General features: G+C 46.3%; 2 protein-coding genes across 9 annotated transcripts in view; one reads left to right on the plus strand and one right to left on the minus strand.

Moving 5' to 3' along the window:
* Positions 1-12474: 12474 nt before the first annotated feature.
* Positions 12475-15960, minus strand: LOC122889704 (basic proline-rich protein-like). Its single transcript, XM_044225066.1, has 4 exons — positions 15386-15960; positions 14909-15285; positions 13680-14839; positions 12475-13587 (listed from the first exon to the last, which is right to left on the minus strand). The coding sequence occupies exons 1-4, from the start codon at positions 15958-15960 to the stop codon at positions 12475-12477; spliced, it is 3225 nt and encodes a 1074-aa protein (XP_044081001.1).
* The window catches only part of LIN54 (lin-54 DREAM MuvB core complex component), a 69073-nt gene continuing 57436 nt past the window's right edge, over positions 13497-25133 (plus strand). For 2 of the 8 annotated variants that reach the window (XM_044225242.1, XM_044225250.1), the window contains exon 1: positions 13497-13636. The gene's annotated coding sequence lies outside the window, so the exon portion shown is untranslated. Of the gene's footprint in view, positions 13637-13941; positions 14218-15384; positions 15404-15576; positions 15657-17259; positions 17308-25133 lie in introns of those variants that run through there. The other 6 variants (XM_044225243.1, XM_044225249.1, XM_044225247.1 and 3 more) reach the window with 5 other exon arrangements.

The raw sequence follows: 25133 nt of genomic DNA on the forward strand, positions 1-25133 counted from the left end.
GTGCGCGGTCTGTCCGTCTGATCACCTCGGGGTCTGCGTGGGTCCTTGTTCCAGTAGCGGTCGGGCGCCGGGTGCCTCGCGCCCGCTCGGGTCACGATGCAGGGTCCTGGGGTCGAGCCCCACGCCGGGCTCCCCGCTCCGTGGCCGCTCCCTCTCCCTCCCCCCTGCTTGTGCGCGCTCACTGTGTTCTCTGTCAATAAATAAGCAAAATCTTTAAAAAGAAAAAACCTATCAATTCCCCATTCAGTTTCTCTGCGGCTCAGAAGGCCGCTGGCCGATGACGCACAGCCCTCTGGGGGGACGGAGCGCGTCTTCTCGCGGCCCGGGTCGCACGCAGTGTAGACCTGACCTGCCCCCGCCGGGCGTGTGATACGGAACGCGGCGACAGGAGCAGGATGAGCTCGCTTGAAACTCGCTTGACACTCGGCCTTTCCTCTCCGGGGAAGGAACGGGAACCCTGCCTTGCAGGGCGTCCCGCTCTTCGGGAGGATCTCGGTACCCCGACACTCTGGCCCAGTGTTGCCCCAAGAGTACCAGTTCCCTGCTTGTGAAGCGCATTCCCTCTTGGGAGGAAAGCTTGCGGACTCGTGCAGAGCTTCTGTCGGCCAGGCTGTTCAGTGTTGCTGTTTAATGTAATTTCTTTGACTATTTAGTAAACTGCGTCCGGACACTTTCAGGATCCGCTAGCCACACCCACAGTTGTTTCTAGGAAGAGTTGATAAATGGGACCCGTTTCCTGCCTTCCACGCTCACACCTTTCCTAGTATCTTTGTAAGGAGGACAGTCTTGAGGTTATCTGAAACAACAGGCTTAAGTGAGAAGGGAACTCCATTAATTTGATTTTTGCTTCAGTTTATCTTTGTTTTCTGTTGCTTTTTTTGCCCATTTGTGTTTGCCAAAAAGTCTTAGTGGGCTATGAGAAATCTCTAAGGCAAATCTCTCCTGCTATTTAGGGGTACGTAAGCAGCTGGCTTTTTCCACGTCGTGAAGCCCGGGAATTACCAGATGTTCTGCTTGCTTTTCACCCTGACTCTGAGCTGTGTTTGTAACACCTTGCTGAAAGCTAAAGAAACAACCAAACACACGAACTGTCTCTTTCTATAAACCTCCACCAGGGCTGCAAGTCAAGGAAATGGTCCACCTTCCTGATTATTGTAATCAGCAATTTGACTAAGCTTTTTAACATGACAAGGCCTCCCTTTTCCAGAGCGCTCAGGGGTAATCCTACCCAACCACATATTTTCAGGTTTTACTTTAAAAAAGGGTGGAAAAACAAGCATGGTACTGGAAACGTTTTCTCTCTTTTTAGTTGCTTAGCAGCAAAAAGTTAGCTAGGCTTCTTTGAATTAAGAAATCCTAATTCTGTTTTACTAGGTAAAATCTTGGGTCCCAGCCCCTACTTCCTGAGTCAAACTGTCATATTAGCAAAATCCATCTAGTAATTCTTGCACATTAAAGTCTGGGTAGCACTGCTCTAGCTTAGATGTCCACACCACTAGATGAGTTCTTCTCACTAAACTCTTGCCTATTAGTCATTTTTCTGGCCAGGAAATCCCCATTTTTATATAATCAGTTGTAAAAGCTGGTCTCTAACCCCTCAGAATTTCCCTACAAATATGCAGAGGAAGTCATCCAGGTCCTTTTCCTGGTGCATTGTCCACTCTGTGTCCCATGTACCCAGCTCAAACATGCCTTGCTATAGAACTTAAAAAGGGCCTAGGTGATTGCATATATTCTGTTTTCTGAGCACCAATCCTTACCCTGCATTTATTCCACATGTTGCTAGTGTTGCGTGACGAAATTATTCTAGGGTCATTGTGTGTGTTTCCTAGTCTAAACCCAGAATCAGCCCTTGTTCCTTTAGTTCCTTTTAGGAATGATATTTACAGATAACAATCTGAGTGCTAAGGATGTTCAGTGCTACTGTCTTGGTCATTTTGGGACCTTTTCATAGGACAGAGCTAAAGAATACATATTTTAAGGATAAAATAAGTCACGAGTTCATTCTGATACTTCAAATTCCAGTATAGGTGATCTTACTTTTTCTGTATCACATCTGCATCTCCTTACTTCCACATCCAGAATCCTGGTTCACAAGTATAGAGGAGAGGATGGGAGCAAAATATTCCAAAGTTATTCATTTCACTCATCCTGTGTCGTACACACAATTTAAATACTACCATCCCCAATGTGGTTGCTGAAGAATTCAATATTTTCCTACAAATACTCATACTCTCCCATCTCCTCTCTTCTCTACCTATATCGTGAGCACGTTCAGCTGTGACAAACTATACTTTCTTCCTCCTAATCCTCCTTTGGTCTTGTTTCATAAGCAGTACATATTTAATGCTCACCGTCGGCTCTTACACTGAGATCTCTTAGTCATTTTAGTTGGCTAAAGCTAGTTCTTTAATAGAGTTCTCAGGAAGAACTCCTGGAAAACATAATTTTAAATGTTCTTGAGTGTTGGAAACATCTGTGCCTTTTATGTTTGGAAATCAGTTTTGTTAGATATAATAATCCCTGACTCACTTTTTTCTTGAGAGCCTGAAGTGTGGTGCTCCATTTTCTTATGACCTAAAGCATTGCTGAAAAATACCTTGTGAGAGTCTAATTTTCTTTTCCTTAGGGTTACATCGTCTTTTTGCCTAGATACCTCCCAATTTTTTTCCCTTTAACATCAAGAAATTTTACTAGACCACATGCTGGTATTGGTCATTCGTAGGTATAGAGCGTGCTCTTTCAATAGACCGTTTCCGTTTTTTTCAATAATATCTTTATCATTTTTGTTCTTGCTCTATTCCTTTGGTTTCTTTCCTCAGAAACTACTATTGTCTTTGTGTTAGATCTTCTTTATCTTAATATTAGTCACCTTCCCTCAAAATCTTTTTATTTTTTTTCACATTTTTAATTTAATTTTCAATCATTTTCTCTTAAGGCATTATCTGACACTTTTATTTACTCCTAGTCTCCTTCTTGTTGAGTCTTCATTCCTAAAATGATGTTTTTATTTCTAATTCCTACCTGAGTTCTGCCATGCATTCTGGATGTTTCTGTTTCTTATTATTTTTCTCTGTCATGTCCTGTATCATTTTCTTTTCAATTTAATGAGTGTGAAAAGTGTATCAGGGCTCATCTTCTTTTCAATTTAACTGGTGATTACCTTTCCTTTACTGACATTCAGTATCACTTTTCCTTTAAGAATATGTGAGGACAAGTTTCAGCCCTTTCCTCGCTTCTGGACACTTTAGTCCCCCACTGTCTCTGTATCATACCTCAATAAATGAGACTCACAGAATATTTTCACTTCCACATCCTTCACTTCGATTTGAGACCTGGAGGGTATACTGATGTCTGCCCCCTCCATCCTTGGCTCACTGAGATAAGTTGGTATTTGTTTTTCCTTCACAGTATGTCTCTTTTATTTAGGAACCCTTCAGTTAACACTTGGGCTATAATTCCCAGTTTTGTTGCCGTTATTCACTTGCTATATAAATTCAGACTAAACTAATTCATCATAAATTCCCCTTCTCTTCATGTTCCCTGTGTTGACACTGAGTGTCTCGTTATTTGGTAGTGCTCAAGCTTAAGTGACCCTCAGAGGCTGTGCAGGGGTAGCGTGTTGGTGAATCTGTGCATATTCACAAATACCTTCCCATCATCTTGGTGGTTGAATGGGGTTTACGCTGAGCTGCCGTCTCTTTCCCCCTCAGTGACCTATGAAATGTTACTCCACAGTCTTTCAGCTCCCAGGATTTCAAATGAGGAGTCCAGTGCCTGTGATTTCTCTCACTCTCTTACCCTCCCTCCTACCTTCCATCCTTCTTCCCTCCCTCCCTCTTTTCTTCATTCTCTCTCTCCATTCTCTTTGAGAGACTGAATGTGCAAACAAACAATGACAAGACCATATGTAAAAACAAAACTGACCAACAGTCTCTAGCAACTAGTCCACTCCCCATCTGCAGCAGCCATCCCAGAAAGCCTAACGACTCCTGTGGTTATCAGCCCCAAAATGGCCGGCACTGGGTCAATCACAGACAGCTTCCCTAATTTTTGCCCTAACCAGGAAAGCCAAATACTAAAGCCTTCCCCCAATCCCCCCATTCCCCGCCCCCCGCCCTAGGCCACCAACCAATTACATAGGCTACCCCACTTCTGGGTGGCCGCAGCTTCCCTGTGCCAGCAACCTCCACTCAGGGCATCCCTGAGTTCCCTTTTTCCACTATAAAGCTTTCCATTCCTCTGCCTGTCTCTGAGTGTCTGTCAGACATAAATGATGATGGCCCAAATCCCTCGCTGTAGAAAAGCTCTAAGTAAATAGCCTTTGCTTGTCCTTATTTGGCTTTATTTCTGCACCTTTCTTCTCCTTCTCCCTCTCGTTCTTTTTCTTCTTCCTCCTCCTCCTCCTTTTTTTCTTTCTCCTCACTCCTCTCCCACCCCCATAGTCATCTTTGTGCTTGTTTTTCTTCTTTTTGTAAGTAACTTGTTCTTTCCATGGGAAAGTCCTTAAAGATCTCTTTATAGGAATTTCCCTCACATATGCCTAGGTGTGTCTTTTCCCATTGATACTACCTGGAACTCAGTGACCCCTTTGACTTGCAGATGGAGGTCTGTCTTCAGGTCAGGAAAATTTTCTATTACTTGTTTAATTATTACTTCTCTTTTAGATGTTCCTTTCTCTCCTTGGAGAACTCCCAACAGTCATATGTCAAGTCTTTTGGATGTATCTTCAAAATGATGTGCCTCTTTCTTCCTTCCCTTTCTTTTTTAAGATTTTACTTATTTACTTGAGAGAGAGCAAGAGCACAGAGGGAGAGGGAGAAGCAGACTCTGCTGAGCAAGGAGCCTGACACCGGACTCGATCCTAGGACCCTGGGATCATGACCTGAGCTGAGGCAGCTGCCCATCCAACTGAGCCACCCCAGCACCCTCTATGTGCCCTTTTCATTGTAATTTCTCTCCTTATATTGTCTTGCTCTGTGTTTTGAGATATGTTTCCACTTTTCAGGCCACTTAGCAGGATTCAGTCGTTCTCTTTCAATGTTTCATCAGTGTTGTGTTTTTAAAATCCTGATTTCCATTTGTTTACTTGTGTGAAAAGCTTATACCTGTTTTATTTATGATAGCTTCAAATGAATACAAACCAATGTCCATTATAAGGAAAGGGAATGGAGACACTGTGGTATATGTATTCAATGGAATACTACTCAGCATTAAAAAGGGAAAAAACTACAGATATATGCAAGAATATGAATGAATCTCAAAATATTATACCGAGTGAAAGATATCAGACATTAAAAAATACATATAATAAGATTCTACATACCTGAAGTTCAAAGTCGAACAAAACTAATCTATGGAGACAGAAAATCAGAAATTACTTAGGGAGGGGAAAATGCAGAAGGTTGGTAATTTACTAGGAAGTACCAAGAGGTGATGAAAATATTCTGTATGTTTACAGAGGTATGAGTTATAAGAATGGTATGCCACTCTTTATCAAGTTTCATTAAACTGTATGCTTAAGATCTGTGCATTTTATTGAATGTAAAATCTCAATTTAAAGAGGGAATAAAGGGGCGCCTGGGTGGCTCAGTGTGTGAAGCCTCTGCCTTCAGCTCAGGTCATGATCCCAGGGTCCTGGGATCGAGCCCCGCATCAGGCTCTCTGCTCAGCAGGGAGTTTGCTTCCCTCTCTCTCTGCCTACTTGTGATCTCTGTCAAATAAATAAATAAAATCTTTTTAAAAAAATAAAAAGGAATAAAATGCTTTTTGGTCAGTAGTCTTGTGTGCACATTGAATTTAGTCATCTTAAGGGCTTTTATTTATGTATTTATATATATATATTTATTTATGGTTTAATAAGTCTTCGGTCTTCTCTAACAGTGTCAAAAGCTGGTGCCCTGTCACCTTCAAATGAAGAGAAGTTTCAGTGTAACTGTTCTGCTTCCTTAAAGCTCCTCTTTGTCTGGATGACCAGCAAGTCCTTTTATTTTTTTTTTGACAATTTATCTCATTATATTTTTAATTGAAGTATAATTAACATGGCGTTATATTAGGTTCAGGTGTACAATATAGTGATTCAACAATTCTGCACGTTACTCAGTGCTGATCATGGTAATGATTACCGAGCATGGTAATCTGATCACGGTAAAGGTACTTTCAAACCCCATCATCTATTTCACGCATCCTCCGACCACCTGCCCTGTAGCAACCATGAGGTTGTCCTCTGTATTTAAGTGTTTAGTTTGTCTCTTTTTTCTTTATTTGTTTCTTAAATTCCACATATGAATGAAGTCATACGCTATTTATGTCTATCTGACTGCTTTCAATTAGCATTATAGGGGTGCCTGGGTGGCCCAGTTGGTTGGACGACTGCCTTCAGCTCAGGTCGTGATCCTGGAGTCCCAGGATCGAGTCCCGCATCAGGCTCCCAGCTCCACGGGGAGTCTGCTTCTCCCTCTGACCTTCTCCTCGCTCATGCTCTCTCTCACTGTCTCTCTCTCTCTCAAATAAATAAATAAAATCTTAAAAAAGTTCAATTAGCATTATACCCTCTAGGTCCATTCATGTTGTTGCAAATGGCAAGATCTCATTCTTTTTTATGGCTGAGTAAAATGGATAGATATAGATAGATAAATAGATATCTTACTAGGTAGATCTTACTAGATAGATACGTTACTACATAGATAGATATTCCACATCTTTATCCATTCCTCTATCAGTGAACACTTGGGCTTCTTCCATATGTTATCTATTTTAAGTAATGCTGCAATAAACATAGAAATAAATTTATCTTTTTGAATTAGCATTTTTGTTTTCTTTGGGTAAATACCAAGTAATGGAATTACTAGAGCATATGGTAATTATATTTTTTAATTTTTTGAGGAACATCCATACTATTTTCCACAGTGACTACACCAAGTTGCATTCCCATTAATAGTGCATGAGGATTCCTTTTTCTCCACATCCTCACGAATACTTGATTTTTTTTATCTTTTTATTTTAGCCATCTTGACAGGTATAAGGTGGTATCTCACTGTGGTTTTGATTTGCATTTTCCTGATGATTAGTGATGATGTGCATCTTTTCATGTGTCTGTTGGCCACTTGTGTGTCTCGGAACGTCTTCTTAAGAACAGTGCCAGGGCAGGTATTCTTCTCCCACTTGAAGGACCATGACTCTTCTCAGGCTATACTCTGTCCATTATCCAATATGTTCTGATGCTCTTCCCTTTCTATCTCTAGACCCACTAAAACTTGAGGCTTCATTCACATCTTCTAGTGCCCACTCTGTCTGTCTGCTCATTCCAAACCATTCATGTTTCAATTTGGTTCATATAGTTAAATTGGAAATGGGAGAGAAGGGTGAAAGGTATGTGATAGTCTGATTGATTTTGATAAACAAGCTGGTACCCAAAACTTTGTGCCTTGTATTTAGTAAGCAATCAAATATTTGTTACACTGAGTAAAGAACATACTTGAGTAGTTCTACTTGAGTAGAACATACTTAAGTAGACCTACTTAATCCCAACATCATTGAATGTGATGTTGTTTCCATCTAAATTTCCCTTCTCTGGAGATGGCACTAAAATCAGGAACATAAAATCCAAAGGTTGGGTAGAAACTAATGTTAGTGAGGTAGAGAAGATGGTCCAACTCTGCCACTAACTAGGAACACCAGAAGCAAACAGTGAAATCTGGGTTGTAAAGCAAGAGCTCTGAGACCTAGAAAGACAATGAAGGGATGGGTTAAGAGAGTAAGTAGAGGGATGCCTGGATGACTCATTTGGTTAAGTGTCTGCCTTCGGCTCAGGTCATGATCCCAGAGTCCTGGGATCAAGTCCTGTGTTGGGCTCCTTGCTCAGCAGGGAGTCTGCTTTTCCCTCTGCAGTTCCTCCTGCTTATGCTCTTTCTCTCCCTCTGACAAATAAATAAAATCTTTATATAAAAAAAGAATAAGTAGAAGGTCTATCTTGGGTAAAAAGTATTGAGCACTGTGGTCCAACAATAGATAACCCCAGAGCCTCTTAACAAAATAATACCTTAACAAAATAATACGGAAAGAGCACTGTTTCCACCATCACAACAATAAGCTGGACAAGCTACAAAATCATAGCTTTTATTGAGCCGATCAGAAAGCTGAGGTCACAGGACAACTGACTAGCCTGAATCCAAGGAAAGACAAGCTGCTTGTAAACATAGTTGAGAGGCAAGCACTGAGTCATCAGTGGCACAGCATGTGAAGGAAGATGGAGCAGCCATTCAAACAGCAAGGAATTCTGCTAAATGTTTAAATAAATTGCTGAAGATTGTGTATGGCTTTGCATGCTCATGGAACCCCATGGAAACCACAACGATAAGGGGAATTCTTACCTACTCGCTGGCTCTTCTCCAGGGAAGGTGTTTTGTAATTTAAAGGGAAAACAAAGCTTTCTCTGGTTCCTAGTCTCTCTAGAGGCAGAAGTCATCTTCTGTTACGTGGAAGATGAGCACATTCCTTCAAACACATTAAAGTCTGGGTCCAGGTCCAAATGAGCAAGGCCGAGAGAGGGGAAGCACTTCCCTCTCTGAGCCCTTCTTTCAAGTTCCCATATCCTCTCTGAAGATGTGCCTTCTTCAGGATGGCTGAACCTGGGAATACTTCCTTCAAGGGTAAAGCCTTCTCCTAACTACAGGGATGGTTACACCCCTAGCAAGACAAATCCCCTCTTATCCACAGGAAATGTGTTCTAATCCCTCTAGTTGGATGGCTGAAACCGTAGATAGTACCAAACCTTCTACATTCTATGCTTTTTCCTGTACAGACAAACCTATGATAAAGTTTAATTTATAAATTAGTCACAGTAAGAGATTAACAGCAATAACTAATAATAAAAGAGAACAATTATAGCAATGTACTATGATATATATGAAGTTGTATGAATGTGGTCACTCAGGATATCACACTGCACTCACCTTGGGATGATGAGAGATGGTAAAATGCCTACATAGCGTGATAAAGTGAGGTGAGTGACACAGACATTGGAATTTAGTGTTAGGATTAAGCTACTGCTGACTTTCTGATGGCATGTCAGGGAGGATCTGCTTCTGGACCAGAGTTGACTGCAGGTAACTAAAAACAGAAAGTGGGGCATCTGGGTGGCTCAGTTGGTTAAGCATCTGCCTTTGGCTCGGGTCATGATCCCACGGCCTGGGATCGAGTCCAGAATTGGGCTCCTTGCTCTGGACTTAAGATAAATGGACTCATGAGCCTGTGGTTAATCTTTTGGCTACTAAGCTATTCTAAGAAAATTTTATTAACTACTGCAGAGTTAGTACCTAACAGTGTATCTGGAATAGAACAGGTTCTCCACAATACATTCATTTTGTCTACTGACAATCCCACCCAACTCATACTTTATACCACGATCTCTTTTAACTAAAAACAGTTTTTTAATCTTTTTTTTTTTAAGATTTTATTTATCTATTTGGCAGAGATCACAAGTAGACAGAGCCAGGCAGAGGTGGAGGAGGAAGCAGGCTCCCCACTGAGGAGAGAGCCCGATGCGGGGCTTGATTCCAGAACCCCGAGACCGTGACCCAAGCCGAGGGCAGCGGCCCAACCCAATGAGCCACCCAGGTGCCCCCATTTAAAAAAAATCTTAAGTAGTCTCCATCCCAACATGGGTCTTGAACTCACAACCCTGAGATTAAGAGTCATGTGCTCTATCGACTGAGCCAGACAGGTTCCCCTATACCACCATCTTTTCATTTTTTGTACTGATGTTTTCCTCAGAGACCTCCTTTATTTATTTAGAAAGCTCTAATTTTCTACCTGTTCATTTTCTGTCATTTCCTCTAGACCTGTGCTATCCAATATATAGTCATCAGCAACACATGGCTATTTAAATTTTATTAAAGATAATTAAATAAAATGAAAAAGTCAATTTCTTAGCTGCAGTAGCTACATTTCAGATGTCTGCTACATCTGATAGTGTGAATATATGCATAAATAGTTCCACCACTGGGGGAAGTTCCATTGGCCAGAGCCACCTCATCTTGCTTGCCACTTTATTCCCAGTACCTTCCACAGTGCTTGGGATCCACTAGATAATCAACAAATACTTGCTGAGTTAATGTTTTCAGTTTATCTATAAAAGCCTTGAGGCAAATATAAAGCAAAGATTCTTTTTTGAACTAGAAATGTTTGAATAGCATTTACTCTTAGGAGCTAAAATGCCTTTTTTTTTTTTAAGTTTAGAATCTTTTTTATTATTAACATATAATGTATTATTTGTTTCAGGGATACAGGTCTGTGATTCCTCAGTCTTACACAATACACAATGCTCACCATAGCACAGACCCTTCCCAGTGTCCATCACCCGGCCACCCCATCCCTCCCCCACCCCCAGCAACCCTCAGTTTGTTTCCTGAGATTAAGAGACTTTTATGGTTTGTTTCTCTCTCTGGTTCATCTTGTTTCATTTTTACCTCTCTTCCCTTATGATCCTCTGCCTTGTTTCCTAAATTCCTCCTATGTGAGACTATATAATTGTCTTTCTCTGATTGACTTATTTTGCTTAGCATAATATCCTCTAGTTCCACCACTTTGTTGAGAATGGCAAAATTTCATTTTTTAAAAAATTTTTTAAAAAGATTTTATTTGACAGAGCGAGATCACAAGCAGGCAGAGAGAGAGGAGGAAGCAGGCTCCCTGCTGAGCAGAGAGCCCAATGCGGGCCTCGATCCCAGGACCCTGAGATCATGACCTGAGCCGAAGGCAGCGGCTTAACCCACTGAGCCACCCAGGCGCCCAAAATTTCATTTTTTGATGGCTGCGTAATAGTCCATTATATATATATATATACACCGTATCTTCTTTATCCATTCATCTGTTGATGGACATCTAGGTTCTTTCCATAGTTTGGCTATTGTGGACATTGCTGTTATAAACATTCAGGTGCACGTGCCCCTTCAGATCACTACGTTTGTATCTTTGGGGTAAATACGCAGTAGTGTGATTGCTGGGTCATAGGGTAGCTCTATTTTCAACTTTTTGAGGAACCTCCATGCTGTCTTCCAGAGTGGCTGTACTAGCTTGTATTCCCACCAACAGTGTAGGAGGGTTCCCCTTTCTCCATATCCTTGAAAAGGTAAAAAATTAGGTTATATTTTATTCTTTATTATAGCTTTGATTATTAATGGTTTTTGGTCATTGAGCATTTACCAAATGCCACGCACTGTTCAAATTGTTTTATGTATATTTTCTCAGTAATCTTCACAACAACCTTATGATATCTACACTATTCTCAATTTACAGATAAGGAAGCTGAGGCAGAGATGGAAAGTAATTTGCCCAAGATCATGTAGCTACTAAGTGGCAGGGCCAGAATTTGGACCCAGGCAGTCCGAGTCCAGAGGCTAAGCAATTAACCCCAACACTGAGCTCTTTGTGATTTATTATTATTTTTTTTTTTTAAGGAGGGAAAGGTGGGTGGGGTGGGAGGGGGAGAGGGAGAAAGAGAATCTTAACCAGGCTCCACGCCCACCAGGGAGCTTGAGGTGGGGCTCAGTCTCACAACCCTAAGATCGAGACCTGAGCCAAAATCAAGAGTCAGTTGCTTAACCAAACGAGCCATCCAAGCACCCCTCTTGATGACTTTTTAAAAGATTTTATTTATTTATTTGTTTGAGAGAGAGAGAGAGAGAGAGTGCTTAGGAGTGGGAGGGATGGGCAGAGGGAGAGGGAGACACAGACTCCCAGCTGAGAAGGGAGAGGGAGGCCAAGTAGGGATCCATCCCAGGACGCTGGGATCATGACCTGAGCCAAAGACAGCTGCTTAACCCACTGAGCCACCCAGGTGTCCCTTTATGATTATTTTTAATAAGAACCATTTATGTTCTTCTTTCCAGTCTTCAAACCTCTGTTTTCTTTTTCCGTACTTAATTACATTTAGCTAGCACACCCTAGAAAATATTAAATAATCACTGCTATAGCCCTGCATCTTTGTTGGGTCCCTGACTTTAATGTGAATGCTTCCCTCATTTCACTCTAAGGTGTGATGTTACTGTTGTTTTCTGATGATAATCATGACCCATTTAAAGAAATATTCTTTTATTTCTAGTTTACTATGAATTTTTAAATTTCAGAAATGGCTGTTAAATACTATACAATGCATCTCTAGAGAGTATCATTTGGCTTTTCTCCTTCAATAAATTACTTGAGATTTCTTAGTGTTAAACCATCCTTCTTGAAGTAAACCATACATTGTCATGGTATGAATTCTTTTTAGTACCACACCACTGTTTTTGATATTTTAACCTAATTTTCCTTGCAACAAAGTCATAAGAGAAGAATTCCTCTCCTTCTTTGGAGAAGAATTGTTTGTCCTGAGTTTTGATATTAGGGTTATGCTAGCCTTGTGGAATAGCCCAAGAAATGCTCTCCGTCTTGGGACAGTTTCCCTAGAGTCCAGCCAGGGTTTGACACCCCATCTCAACTCCCTCGTCTCCTGGAGGTGTCCATGGTACCAGCAGGGGCCACTCGCCCGCCAGGCTCCTCATGACCCGGACTCACCTTCTGATCCCCAACACAGCCGGGCACCTCTCCATTTCCTCCCTTTCCCTGCACCGGCCGCAGAGCCCCTGGCTGCCAGGCCTGCTCTCGTTCCCGCCACCTGCCCTGCCACCGAGTGTGCAGGGACACACGCGTGGCGACACTGCAGGCGGGAAGGTGCAGCCGCGGACACCTGTCAATCCCGCCGCCCTCAGCGTCCCGGGGTTTCTGCCGGCAGCCGGCTCTGCGCCCGGGCGCGAGGTGCCGCAACCTAACACCCGGGCCGCCTGACCCCCGAGCAAGCGCCCCCGCGACGACGCGGCCCCGGGCTCCGTCCCGCACGCCGGCAACCGCAGGCCGCACGACGCGCTTCGGCCCCGCCGGCCTCTGCACTCGGCTCCGCCCGGTCGCCCGACCCGCACCGCGTCGCTGCCCCGGCGCCGGCTGCCCCGACTCGCGCTCGGCGTCGCCTCTTCGTCCGCAGCAGGGACAGCGCGGGAACCGGAGGCGACGAAACGCCAGAAGTCCCAGCGGCCAACCGCCAAGTCCCCGCCGGGGTGAGCGCAACGCCGCGGGGCCGCCGGGCTCCCAGAGATCCCGACAACCGAGACGGAGGGAGGGCGTTCGCGCGCCCGATGCCCCCAGCACAGCCGCCCCGCGGGGCTGCGGGAAGCTCAGCCGCCGCGCGAACGTCCCGGCCGCGAGCCAGAGGCGAGGCGCGGCCGGCTCCCCCCGCAGCTCGGCCGGTGGAACTTCCCGGCGACGCCTCTGACGCAGCGTCACGTGGGGCCGCAGCGTGCTCCCGCGCCCTGCGCACGCACGCGAGGCTCGGGTTGCCACAGGGAGGGCCGAGGCGCCGCGGAAGGGGCGGGGCGAAGGAAGCGGGCCGGGGGGCGGGGCCGGCGGAGGAGGGGGCGGGCGGAGAGGGGCGCGCGGGCGGGGAGGGCCCGGCGTATTATGGGATGCGGCGGTGGAATGGCGCTGGGCGCGTGATTTTGAACAAACCCGGGTCTGTGTCTCGGAGGCGCCGCCGCCGCCGCTGCTGCTGGGAGCCTAGGGAGCGCGGCGCGAGGAGCAGGCGGCGGCGCCGCCGGCGGCTTTGGTGAGCGTCAGCCCGGGGGGTGGGGACCTCTGGGCGGGCGGGCGGGCAGGGGACGCCGGCCCCCCGCTGCGGGTGGTGGCGCGGGCGGAGGGCGCCGGACCGCCCCCTGCGGGAGCCCGGGCCGGCGGGGCGCGGCGGGGCGCGGCGGAGAGCGGGAACCTGCGGGCTGGTGGCCGCCGCGCCGCCTCCTCGGGCCGCAGGGGGCGGGGGGAGCCTCCCGGCCCGGCCTCTTCCCGCCGGCGCCCGGCTGGGCGGCTGTCACCCGGCGGGGCCGGCCCTGGCCCGGCCGTCCGCCCCTCGCGGCCGGCGGGAGGAAGGGTTCCGGCGGCTGTTGACACGCACCTTGCGTGGCCCGCGAAGCCGACTGTCGCCCCGGGTTTCTGGGAACCGGTTCTGCTGCTGTGTCATTTCGTTCCAGCGCCCGCTTCCCTCGCTGCCCGCCGCCCTTCTTCCTCCGCCCTTTGTATGATCCCGTCTTCGTGTGCGTCCGTTTTCCTCGCGAAGCCCCCGGCTCAGTGTCGTAATGACCCCGAGGTGCCCGGGGGCCGGCGGCGGGCCGCCCTGAGCCTGGCCGAGCAACGGTAAACAGCTGGCGGGGGCGGAGTGAAGTTTGGAGACGGGGGGACCGCGGGCCTCGGGGCGCGGGCCTCGGGGGGAGCGGGACGCCGGGTCCGAGCGGCCGGGCGCGGGGGGGGCCGCCGGGTCCCGGACGGGCTCGTCGCCCCGGAGGGGGGAGGGGGTGGGGCGGCCTGTCCGGCGGCCACCTCGCCCCGCGGACACCGGCCGGCCCAGAGGACCGTGGAGGCCTGTGCTCGGCCGTGAAACCCCGCGCGGCGGTCGCGGGCGGGCTGGCGGGCCCGGGCTGTAACGCGGGGGGTTCGGCGTGGCCAGAGCTCCCCGCACCCAGCAGACAGGACCGACTCGGGTCCTGTCGCACGTCTGGTCGCGCGTCGTGGGGCTTCCTGGGACGATGAACGCCCCGGTGCCCTCCAGGGGCCACAGCGCGGCGGGCGGAGCCCTCGTGCGGGGCCACTCGCTCTGCCCGAGCGGACGCGTCTTGCGGGCTCCGGTCCCGCCCGCCGACGGACCTTCGGACGCGCGGCGAGTGATTTAGGGCAGAGGCGCGTTTTCCGCGCTTTCGCCGCCGTGCACTCCTCAGCGCGCGTCCCCATCTCCGAGCGGCGACAGACGGGCAGCCGCAGGCTCACGGACAGGAGGGACCTGAGACGCAGGGACAGCACCATGGCTCAGAATCCGGTTTCGGAACCGGACCGCGGCGGGTTTGGGCCGCGTCGTCACGAGCGCCCGGGCCTGCGACCGCGGACTGGGTCTGGGGGCAGGGCGGCCGCGGGGGGACGCCGGCGTCCTGCCCGGCGCCGAGGGTCCGTCGCGCGCTCCGTGGTCCGCGCCTCAAGTTGCTTGTCTGAGAACGAGGGACTTCGGGTTCTTCATTGTCCTTCCGTGTGGCTCTGCTGCTCGGAAACAAGCCGGGCCCGGGACTCGACCTCCCTGCGGCCGCCGCGGGCCCGCAGAAGCACCCCCTTCCGCCGCGGGGCGGGCGGTCTCGGCGAGCGCGCGTGGGCCTCTCCGCGCGTTTGAAGGTTGGCGGGCCGGGCCGGCGGCTTCCCCGGGTCTGTGGGCGGGCGCCTCTGCGGCGGGGAGGGCGGCGGAGGGCGGGGCGGGCGGGGCGGGCGGGGCGGCTCGCGGCGGCGGCGGCGGCCGGGCTGGGCGGTCGCGGACGCTGCTGACTGCGATGGTGATGACGAGGTGAAAATGGCGGATCTTTCGAAATACAATCCCGGCCCCTGACATACCAGCGGCGGCGGCGGCGACGCCGCTCGGGCTCCCTCCGCGGCCCCGGGCCCCAGGAGCGCTGCCGCCGGGGCGAGCTGGGGAGCGACGCGGCCGGCCGGGGCTCCGGAGCGCGGGCAGAGCCAGCCCCGCCGGGCTCGGAGTCGCCCGGGACCTCCCGGAGCCCCCACCGCGGAGCGGAGGGAGGAGGAAGCGGCGGCCGCTGGAGGTAGAGGAGAAGAGGGCGTCCGGAGGCTTCTCCGCAGCGCGTCCCTTTCATGCAGGGGCGGCGGGGAGGGGCGCGCCTCGTCCGGAGCGCGGGGGGTCCGTAGCCTCGTCCCGACACGACGCGACTGCGGGTGCTGAGGGCTCGCGCGGACCCGAGGCGGCCGCCGAGGCCTAGAGGAGCCGCCGGCTCTGACCCGGTTTCCTGACTCCCCCCCCCCCCCCGGCGGCGGCGGCGGCTGCGGGGAGGTGTCGGCCGCGCGGGGCCGTGTGTTGCCTTCGAGACGCGGGCACCGGTTCTCCCGCATTTAAGCCCCGCGCCGTAGAGCGTTTGGAAGCGTGTGCGCCGCTGTGGTCACCATCGAAATGGTTTCCTTTTCTGCTGCTCGTCGTCCGTAGAGGGACCGTTTGCCCCCCGCGTTCGGCCCACGACAGCTGAGACACGGTCAGTCGCGTCCCATCCCCGTGTTACCCCCACACACCCATTTCGTGGGTTTGGAGACTGAGTCGTGTCACGCGCTGCGGCGCGCAGACTCCGGGGTCCGAACGACCGGCCGCGGTTTGCGCCCCCGGGTGTTGCCGTCGTCGTGCCGCGGGCGGTGAGGGCGCCGGGTTGGCAGAGAGGAGTCGTGGGCTCTGCCCTGCTCCGGGACGGGGCGAGCCAGCTCTGTGCTCGAGAGCGCGGGACCGACTGGCCGTGGGTTACGGCCGCGGTTGAACGTCGCTGGGTTCCCTGAAGACGCGGGCTTCAGACGGCGCGGCAGGTCCCGCGGGAGCCGGGCCCTCGGCTTTCCCCAGCTGTCGCCGCGGGGGTTCGCCGCTGACTCGGAGCGCAGGGGCCTCTCAGCGGCGAGGACTTGCCAGCGAGCCGGAGGGTCCGCGATGGGCACGACTGTCCTCACCCACGTTTCCCACGAAGACGTGACGTCAGAGCGTGACGTCAGAGCGTGACGTGGGGTGTCCGGGGAAGCTTGCCCGGTGGCTGTCACTCGTCCGGGGAAGGGGGGACCAAAAAATCTTAGGGACGTAACGCAGAGGTACTCAGAAGCTTCAGTTAAGGAAGATTTTGTTAAAAGTTTCTCTGATGTTCTTGTCTTACCCAGTAGGGATTTGGTTCTGTTTTTTTCTTACAGTTTTTATGGTGCAATTATTTGGTACGTGTCAGCTGGCTTCTAAGTTAGTGGTAAAACTCAGAATTTAAAAAGTAATTAACATAAAGGACAGTAAAATGTTTTGTTGGCTTTTTTTTTTTTTAATCACAGAGGACTGTGGTCTTTTTTGGTGATTCTTTGTGATTGTCTTTAAAGGCCAGTTTTCAGATTGTTATGGTTAGAACAATTGTCTGTTAATAATTAGAAGTGTGTTAGAAAGAAATGAAGGAAGACTTATGCCAGCAGAGACAGTATAACGTCTTTTTTGGGGAAGAGGAGCATTACAGATTTTAATTATTTGTTACTGTTGAGTATTTCTTATGTGTCATATACTGTGCTCGGGATAGGACATACCTCAGAATCCTTGCCTCAGGAAACTTTCAGTTTAGGAGTTGGGAGGTAAAGTGGGAAGGATGGGTTGGGTCGAGCTTTAATGCAGAAGGCCTTGAGCGTTACAGAAGATTTTCGAGACAGGAGAATGACAGCCTCAGAGATGTACTCAAGGTAGTTAAATTCTGCGGCTTTTATGGAGAATGTGTTGTAGGTTAGAGGAGATGGAGGTACAAGTACCACACCAGGTTTCAGACTTTGGAGATTCAGACATTCTTGGTTGTAGTGAGAAGGACACATTGTGAAGGTGTAATCTGCATGATATATGCCAGATTAATAGTTCCATGGAGGGATGTGGAAGATGACAAGATCTTAAGCCGTATTGTTTTGATAGACTGTCTAATGTCATAAAAAGCTAATTCAGTTTAGATGGAGAAAGAGGAAAAGAATTTTCATTTGAGTTCTAGCGTACACCATAACTATTTTTCATAGTAGCCTTGCAAGTAAATGGAGGCTTGGTGAGATTACTGTTTTAGGGTTCCATGTTAAACAACTAGAAGAGCCAACATTTGGAAATGGATTTGATTTGAATCCCCATGTTTTGTCTACCATGTTAGTCTTTTTTTTGTTTTGTTTTTTAAGATTTTATTTATTTATTTGACAGAGATCACAAGTGGGGGGGGCGGGGGGGTAGGCTCCCCACTGAGCAGAGAGCCCAATGCCATGCCAAAGGCTTACCTTACCTTACCTTACCTGGCTCAATGGCTTACCCCTTTGAGGCACCCAGGCACCCCAGTCCACCATGTTAGTCTTTTTTTTTTTTTTTAATTTTATTAATTTTATTTATTTATTTGACAGAGAGAATCACAAGTAGATGGAGAGGCAGGCAGAGAGAGAGAGAGGGAAGCAGGCTCCCTGCTGAGCAGAGAGCCCGATGCGGGACTCGATCCCAGGACCCTGAGATCATGACCTGAGCCGAAGGCAGTGGCTTAACCCACTGAGCCACCTAGGCGCCCCACCATGTTAGTCTTAAGCATGAGTAATATATACAGTACCCCCTTTTAAAGGGAAAAAAAAATATTATGGGTCCTTATATTGGCCTAAATAGTTTTATTAAAATATTTAATTTTTGGATATATAGTATAAATTGCTTACGTCTGTTGCTTTTATGTAAATATAAAACACAGGTAGACTTGTAAATAAAATATAAACAAAACTATAAAGCCAGTAAAACAAATTAAATTTAGGATAATGGATGATGTTGCTTTGCTGATACAAACTCTTTGCATAGAAAATACACTATTGCCTGCCTTGGCAAGGTGCAGTTTTTTTATATACTATATATCCTGTGATAATCCAATTTCTACAACACTTTTGTGCATGTGATTGCTGCAAAACTTTCCTCCTTAACTCACGGATGGTTTGGCTTTCACTTGGCATAAATATATCATTTACCTTACAAGACCCTTCTGTGCCTTTTTTTTTTTAAACCCACCCTTATTCTAGTACCATTGATTGTGCATATGAGGTGGTTGTGTAGATGATCCAGAATACACTTTAAAACATATTATCAAAATGAAAATATAAATTTTTTAAATCTTCCTCAGGACTCATGGCTTATAGTCCAGTGCTCCCAGTTTAGTCTGAGAAATAGTTATGTACTAAGTTTTTGAGTTGTCAAGGTTTGATTTTAGAAATCAGAGCTAAAATCCAAAAGGTAACATTGTTAACTAGTTAGTCTGGTGGTAAACTGTAGGCACAAAAGTATAGTTCTTAAACACTCAGATATTTTTGTCTAATCTGACAAATTACTCATCTGTAATATGGTGATAGGTGACCACTTCATAATGTTATATGTGGGCACCTGAGTGGCTCAGTGGGTTGAGCCGCTGCCTTCAGCTCAGGTCATGATCTCGGGATCCTGGGATCGAGTCCCGCATCGGGCTCTCTGCTCGGCAGGGAGCCTGCTTCCTCCTCTCTCTCTCTCTGCCTGCTTCTCTGCCTACTTGTGATCTCTCTCTGTCAAATAAATAAATAAAATCTTAAAAAAAAAAAAAAAAGAATGAAACATTTAAAAAAAAAAAAAGAATGAAAACATTTGTTCTCCCTGGTTGTCCTTCACCTGTAATTAAGAAAGTAAGTGTTTTAGCACTGATAATATTCCATTTGGAACTCTTAAGAGATTTAAAAGCATAGAGCATTTGCCATTTCTATCTTGCATTATTTTTAATTTTATATTTATTGATTTATTTTAATCACTGTCCCAATTCAGACCCTCCATTTATCTCTGTCATGAGCTAAATACCGAATAGCCTTCTGCCTCCAGTCAAATAAAACAGTGAGATGAAGTTAATCCTCCCAAAGTATAACTGTGGTCATGCCATTCTAATATTGATTTCTAAGCTTTGTCAGGGCAAGGTCTTTGGTTAATTACCCACAATGCCCTTCACAGAGTTGGGAAGTAACAAGTATTTGTTAATTAAATGACTGATAAAAACCATAAATGAGTTAAAAATTAAGAGAACCTTGTCAACTTAAGATGGATTGTAATTGCACGGAGGATAGGTTAAAAGCTAATTTTGAGTATTTGAAAGCTTATTTGAAAAGGAGTTTCTCAGTTTGTTCCTTGTGAGTTTATTTTATTTGACGTGTTGTGAAGTCTCAGAGCGTTACTTAAACCTGTCTTACTCAAGTAGGCAAATCAAAGTTATCTTGGTAAATAATGCTTGGATTGGTAAATAATGCTAGAATTTTAGATGATATCCGTTCCCCATGATTAATTATTCATTCTTCAAGTTTGTATTGGAGGTTACTATTTGGCAGCCCTGTTCTAGGCATTGGAGATAGGGAATCTAGTGATTAAAGACAGCCAAGTCCCAGTCCTTGTGGAGTTTGCATTCTAAAGAAGTAGGGCAGGAAGACTGAGACTGTAAACAAAGGTATTTTCTGGTTGTGATAGATGCTGTCGTGGAAGTACCAGGGTAACGTGATAGAATGCCTAGGGCAGTGGAGACGAGAGTGGGGGTGCTACTTTAGATCTTGAAACGTCAGACAGTCGAGACAAATACAGAAATCATTAGATTTTCTGAAATCAGTTAATCTTTGACACTCAATAGACTTCAACCATTCAACCATGTTCAGCTGTGAGGAGGAAAACTCAGTGTATTGATTTCCAGAATCATGCTTTGCCTTTAGAACTTTGTTGTATGAGCAAAAAATACTGGAGGCATGGGGAATACATTGTATGTTCTGTCTTCTTTCCTACCATACCTTGTCAGGTAACCCTGGCAAAAGTGAGGTGAAGTAAAGCTCTTCAGTCCTACTGGCTTGTGAACATTCTCTCTTTTCTTGTAGTGGTCCTCAGCATAGTGATGATGAGGTTGCATGTGCTTAGTTCATATCTTCCATTCCTAAGGGATAAAATTAGAGTGATGACTCATGTAGCTGCACCACCAGACCCTTTCCTGCCATGCCCACAGCTCCTTTTGAGAGTTGCTTTTAGCACAAGCTACCATGCCTTGCATGTGACCCTGATTGAAACAGATACAGATATCTAATCATAAAGCAGTTATCATAGTCTGCTTAGTGGCTTTGAGGTATGCTGGTTCAGAATTCTGCACAGCTCGACACTACATAGAGACTGACCAAACCAATCAAATCTTTTCTTCTTCGAATTTTGAACTTTACTCCTAGTTCAAGGGAGACTCTTGTTCTGTAATTCCTAGTCTTTTTTTTTTTTTTTAAGGTTTTATTTATTTGACAGAGAGCGAGACAGGGAGAGAGGGAACACAAGCAGGGGGAGTGAGAGAGGGAGAAAAACAGGCTTCCCGCTGACCAGGGAGCCCGATGTGGGATTTGATCCCAGGGTTCCTGGATTAATACCGGAGCTGAAGGCAAATGCTGAACGACCGAGCCACCAATGTACCCCATTTCCTAGTCTTTTTAACAGGATAAGTAAAGAGACATGTTATTCTGAATAGCAAGCTTCAAAATATTTGAAGCCAGAAAAACCGCACAGATGGGGAGAAATAGACAAATTCACAATCATATTTAGGAATTTTTAATAGCCTTTCTCAGTAATTGATAGAGGAAGAAAAGGTAACAATATAGAAGATGCAGACTACACTGTCCACCAACTTGCTGTAACTGGCGTGTAAAGTACTGCTCTCAGCAACTGTAGAATACTTGTTCTTTTCAGGGGCGCATGCACGGTTCACCGAGATAGAGCATACACTCAACAATGAAACAAGTCTCAAATTTCAAATGATGGGAATGTTGTAGAATATTACATTCTTTGGCAATAATAGGAGTAAATTAGGAATCAGTAGTAAGATAGAAAATCCCCTAATAGCTTCTTTATTTTTCTGTGTGTCAAAGACAAAATCGCAAGGAATATTAGAAAACATTTGAAATGAATGATAATAAATTGAAAACAAAATAACATTAGTAGAATGCAACTAGAGGTTTGGGGCAAATTTTTAATGTTAAGTATTTATTTTAGGGAAGAAGAAATCTGAGGGTTTTAGACATACTTTTTTCTGAGAAGAGCCAGATAGCAAATAATTTTAGGCTTTGGAGGCCATGTAAATCTGGTATATGTTTATGTATATACTTCCCCCCCCCAGCTATATAAAAATGTAAAAACCATTCTTAGCTGGAGAGTAGTTAACAGACTATGGGCCTGATTTGGTCTGTGGACTATAGTTTACTGAACTCTAACCTGTGTTTCTATCTTAAGCTTCTAGAAGAACAAATTAACCCTAAAGCAAACAGAAGGAAGGAGGGAAAGATAAGAGTCAATTAAATTAAAAAGTTGAGAAAGAATTGAGAAAATCAGTGAAGTAAAAGTAGTTCTTTGAAAATATCAATAAAATTGATAAATCTCCAGGCAGACTGATGAAAAAAGGAGAAAATAAATTACCAAAATGAAGGTGAAGAGTTGACATTTCTATAGACATTAATATAAAAGAATATATGTATGACTTAATGCTAATAAATTTGGCAACTTAGAGGAAATAGACAAATTCCTTGGAGGACCTAACTCTCAAATATCAAAGGTCACTGAATAACCCAAACATCTCCACATCTATTAAAGAAATTGAATTTATAGTTAAAAACAAGAAAACTTTGTATCTAGATGGCTTCATTGGTGAGTTCTGATGAACATTTCAGGAAGAAATAGTAACAATTTTATACTGACTTTTCCTGAAAATTGAAGAGGAGGCAACATGCCCTAACACATTTTATTCGGCTAGCACTATCTCCAGACAGCCACTATAAGAAAAAGGACTACATACCAATATCCTTCATGAGTGTAGACAAAAATGCTTAACAAAATATTAGGAAATAGAATTCGGGAATATATACAAAGTACATACATTAGGACTGAGTAGGGCTTATTTCAGGAATGCAAAATTGGCTTAATAATAAAAAATCAATATAATTCAAAGGTTAAAAGAGAAAAGCCATGTGATTATCTCAGTAGTTGGAGAAAAAGCATATGATAGAAATACCCGCTTATGATTGGGGGAAAAAACCCACCCAACTTCGCAAACTAGAATATAAATAAGCTTCCTCGGCCTGTTAAAGGGAATTTACGAAAAACCCACAGCTAACAAGTAAGATTGGGAACAAGGAAAAGGTGTCTGCTCTTACCACTTTCATTCAGCATTTTACTGGAGGTCCTAGCGAGTGTAGTAAAGAAAGAAAAAAGAAATAAAAGGCATGCTAATTGGAAAAGAAATAGAGATGTTATATTCAGACAGCGTGGATTGTGCTTGTAAAAAATTGTAAGTAACTTGCAGCAAAAAGCTACTAAAGGGGTGCCTGGGGGGCTCAGTGGGTTAAAGCCTCTGCCTTCGGCTCCGGTCATGATCCCAGGGTCCTGGGATGGAGCCCCCTCATCAGGCTCTCTGCTTAGCGGGAAGCCTGCTTCTCCCTCTCTCTCTCTGCCTGCCTCTCTGCCTGCTTGTGATTTCTCTGTCAAATAAATCAATAAAATCTTAAAAAAAAAAAAAAGAAGCTACTAGAAATCAATAAATGAATTTACCTAAGTTGTAGGCTACATGGACAATATGAAAAAAACCCCAGCTCTATTTGTATATACTAGCAGCAAACAAGTGGAAAATGAAAAAGACTATTTGCAATGCATCAAAAAACATGTAATGCTTAGGGATCAATTTATATGCAAGAGCCGTACACTTGAATTATAAAACTTTGCTGAGATAAGTAGATATCGGTTGGGAGATAAGTTTTCTATTGGTTTTTGCAAGTGAGGGAGTTACTGTCCTTTTAAATAATTATTTCTAGGATGTTTGTATAGCCTTGAATGATAGATAGAGTGATTCCTGCTGTAGCCAAGGGCAGATTTGCTTGTTCTGCAGTATAATAAAGATAATCTCTTCCTGTGGACAGAAGGGCAGGTGTGCTTCAGCCCATTATAAGTGAACCAGATTGACTGAGCTCAGGGTTATGAGTTGTGATACAAACCCCCTGCCTGCACAACATCTACCTGGGCCTCTCCATGTCTACCATGGGGGAACTTGTGGGCAGCCAGAAGAACTCACATACATGTGATGCTCGTGTTCCTTGCTGTGCTGTAATAAGTCCTGTGTCTCTCCCTAAGAGTACAGTGTGGTCTGCTAGTATCTGTGAAATGGTAACAGGACACTTTGTTCGCTTACAGAGAGGGTCTAAAATCTCAGACCCCTCACCGTTCTTGGCAGTGTGGGCTATGCAGATGGGGTGCTGATAGAGACCTAGCTTCTTGAAAGAGGAAGGGTACAGCCTGGTGGGTTAGGTTAGGGGATATGGAAAGACTCTGGCATCTGGTGGTGAATGCTGTCTGTCACTCAGGTGCTGGAGGGGTGGCAGGGGCAGGGGCAACGTCGTCTTGTGTTGTACGTCTTAGTGGATATTTGGGGGTTGCCCTGAGAGCCCAAATGGTGCTTTGGTTTTTGCACCAACTCCATAGCCCCAGCTGAGAGGCAGCGTGGCTGTAGTAAGAGCTGAGTCAAGGAGCCCCCAAAGCTGAAATAATGGTCAGAAATAGGACACCAGAAAGATGTCAGAGGATATAGAATTTCGGGTGCATTAGAAGGTTGTTTAGTTGAGTTGTAACTGGGAGTACTTGAAACTGAAAGTAAATGCACTGCCAGACCACCGTCTCCTGTGACTCGACTTCTCCCTCCTGCACCTTGACTTCAGGTGCTTGAAGGAGGAAGATGAATAGAGGCTGGGCAGAGATCTCCCTGTCCTTAAGAGGATACCGAAGGCTATACCCACATGTCCAGATATGCTGGGAGAACTTCAGGGAGAGCAGAGAGTCACTTCTGTGGTTGTGTTGGATACTGGCAACCGAGTCATCATCCTGCCTTGTTCTGCGGGGGATGGAGTGCACTAGATGCAATGGATGGGGTGTGGACAAGGTATGCAGTAGGGAAAGGATGCTAATGTGACATTGTGGGTTAGGCCCTTGGTTGTTTGGTACTGTTTCCGTTGCTGAAGGTATAATTGGTGTGGTGTTTTTGCATGCCTACTTTAAATTCCCATAAATGTCAGAGAGTGTTCTCCTGATCAGAAAGAGCTGCATGTAGAGAAGTGCTAGCACTTTGGGATCTCAAAACGCTAGTAATTCAGGGACGCCTGGGTGGCTCAGTTGGTTAAGCAGCTGCCTTCGGCTCAGGTCATGGTCCCAGCGTCCTGGGATCGAGTCCCACATCGGGCTCCTTGCTTGGCAGGGAGCCTGCTTCTCCCTCTGCCTTTGCCTGCCATTCTGTCTGCCTGTGCTTGCTCTCTCTCTCTCTCTCTCTCTAATAAATAAATAGAATATTAAAAAAAAAAAAAACGCTAGTAATTCATTTGAGCTACAAGTTACCGTGATGGGTGATTTTATTTATTTTTTTAAAGATTTTATTTACTTATTTGACAGAGAGAGAGATCACAAGTAGGCAGTGAGGTAGGCAGAGGGGGAGGAGGAAGCAGGCCCCCTGCTGAGCAGA

The sequence above is a fragment of the Neovison vison genome, chromosome 11, assembly GCF_020171115.1.
Source record: "Neovison vison isolate M4711 chromosome 11, ASM_NN_V1, whole genome shotgun sequence".
Lineage (NCBI taxonomy): Eukaryota > Metazoa > Chordata > Mammalia > Carnivora > Mustelidae > Neogale > Neogale vison.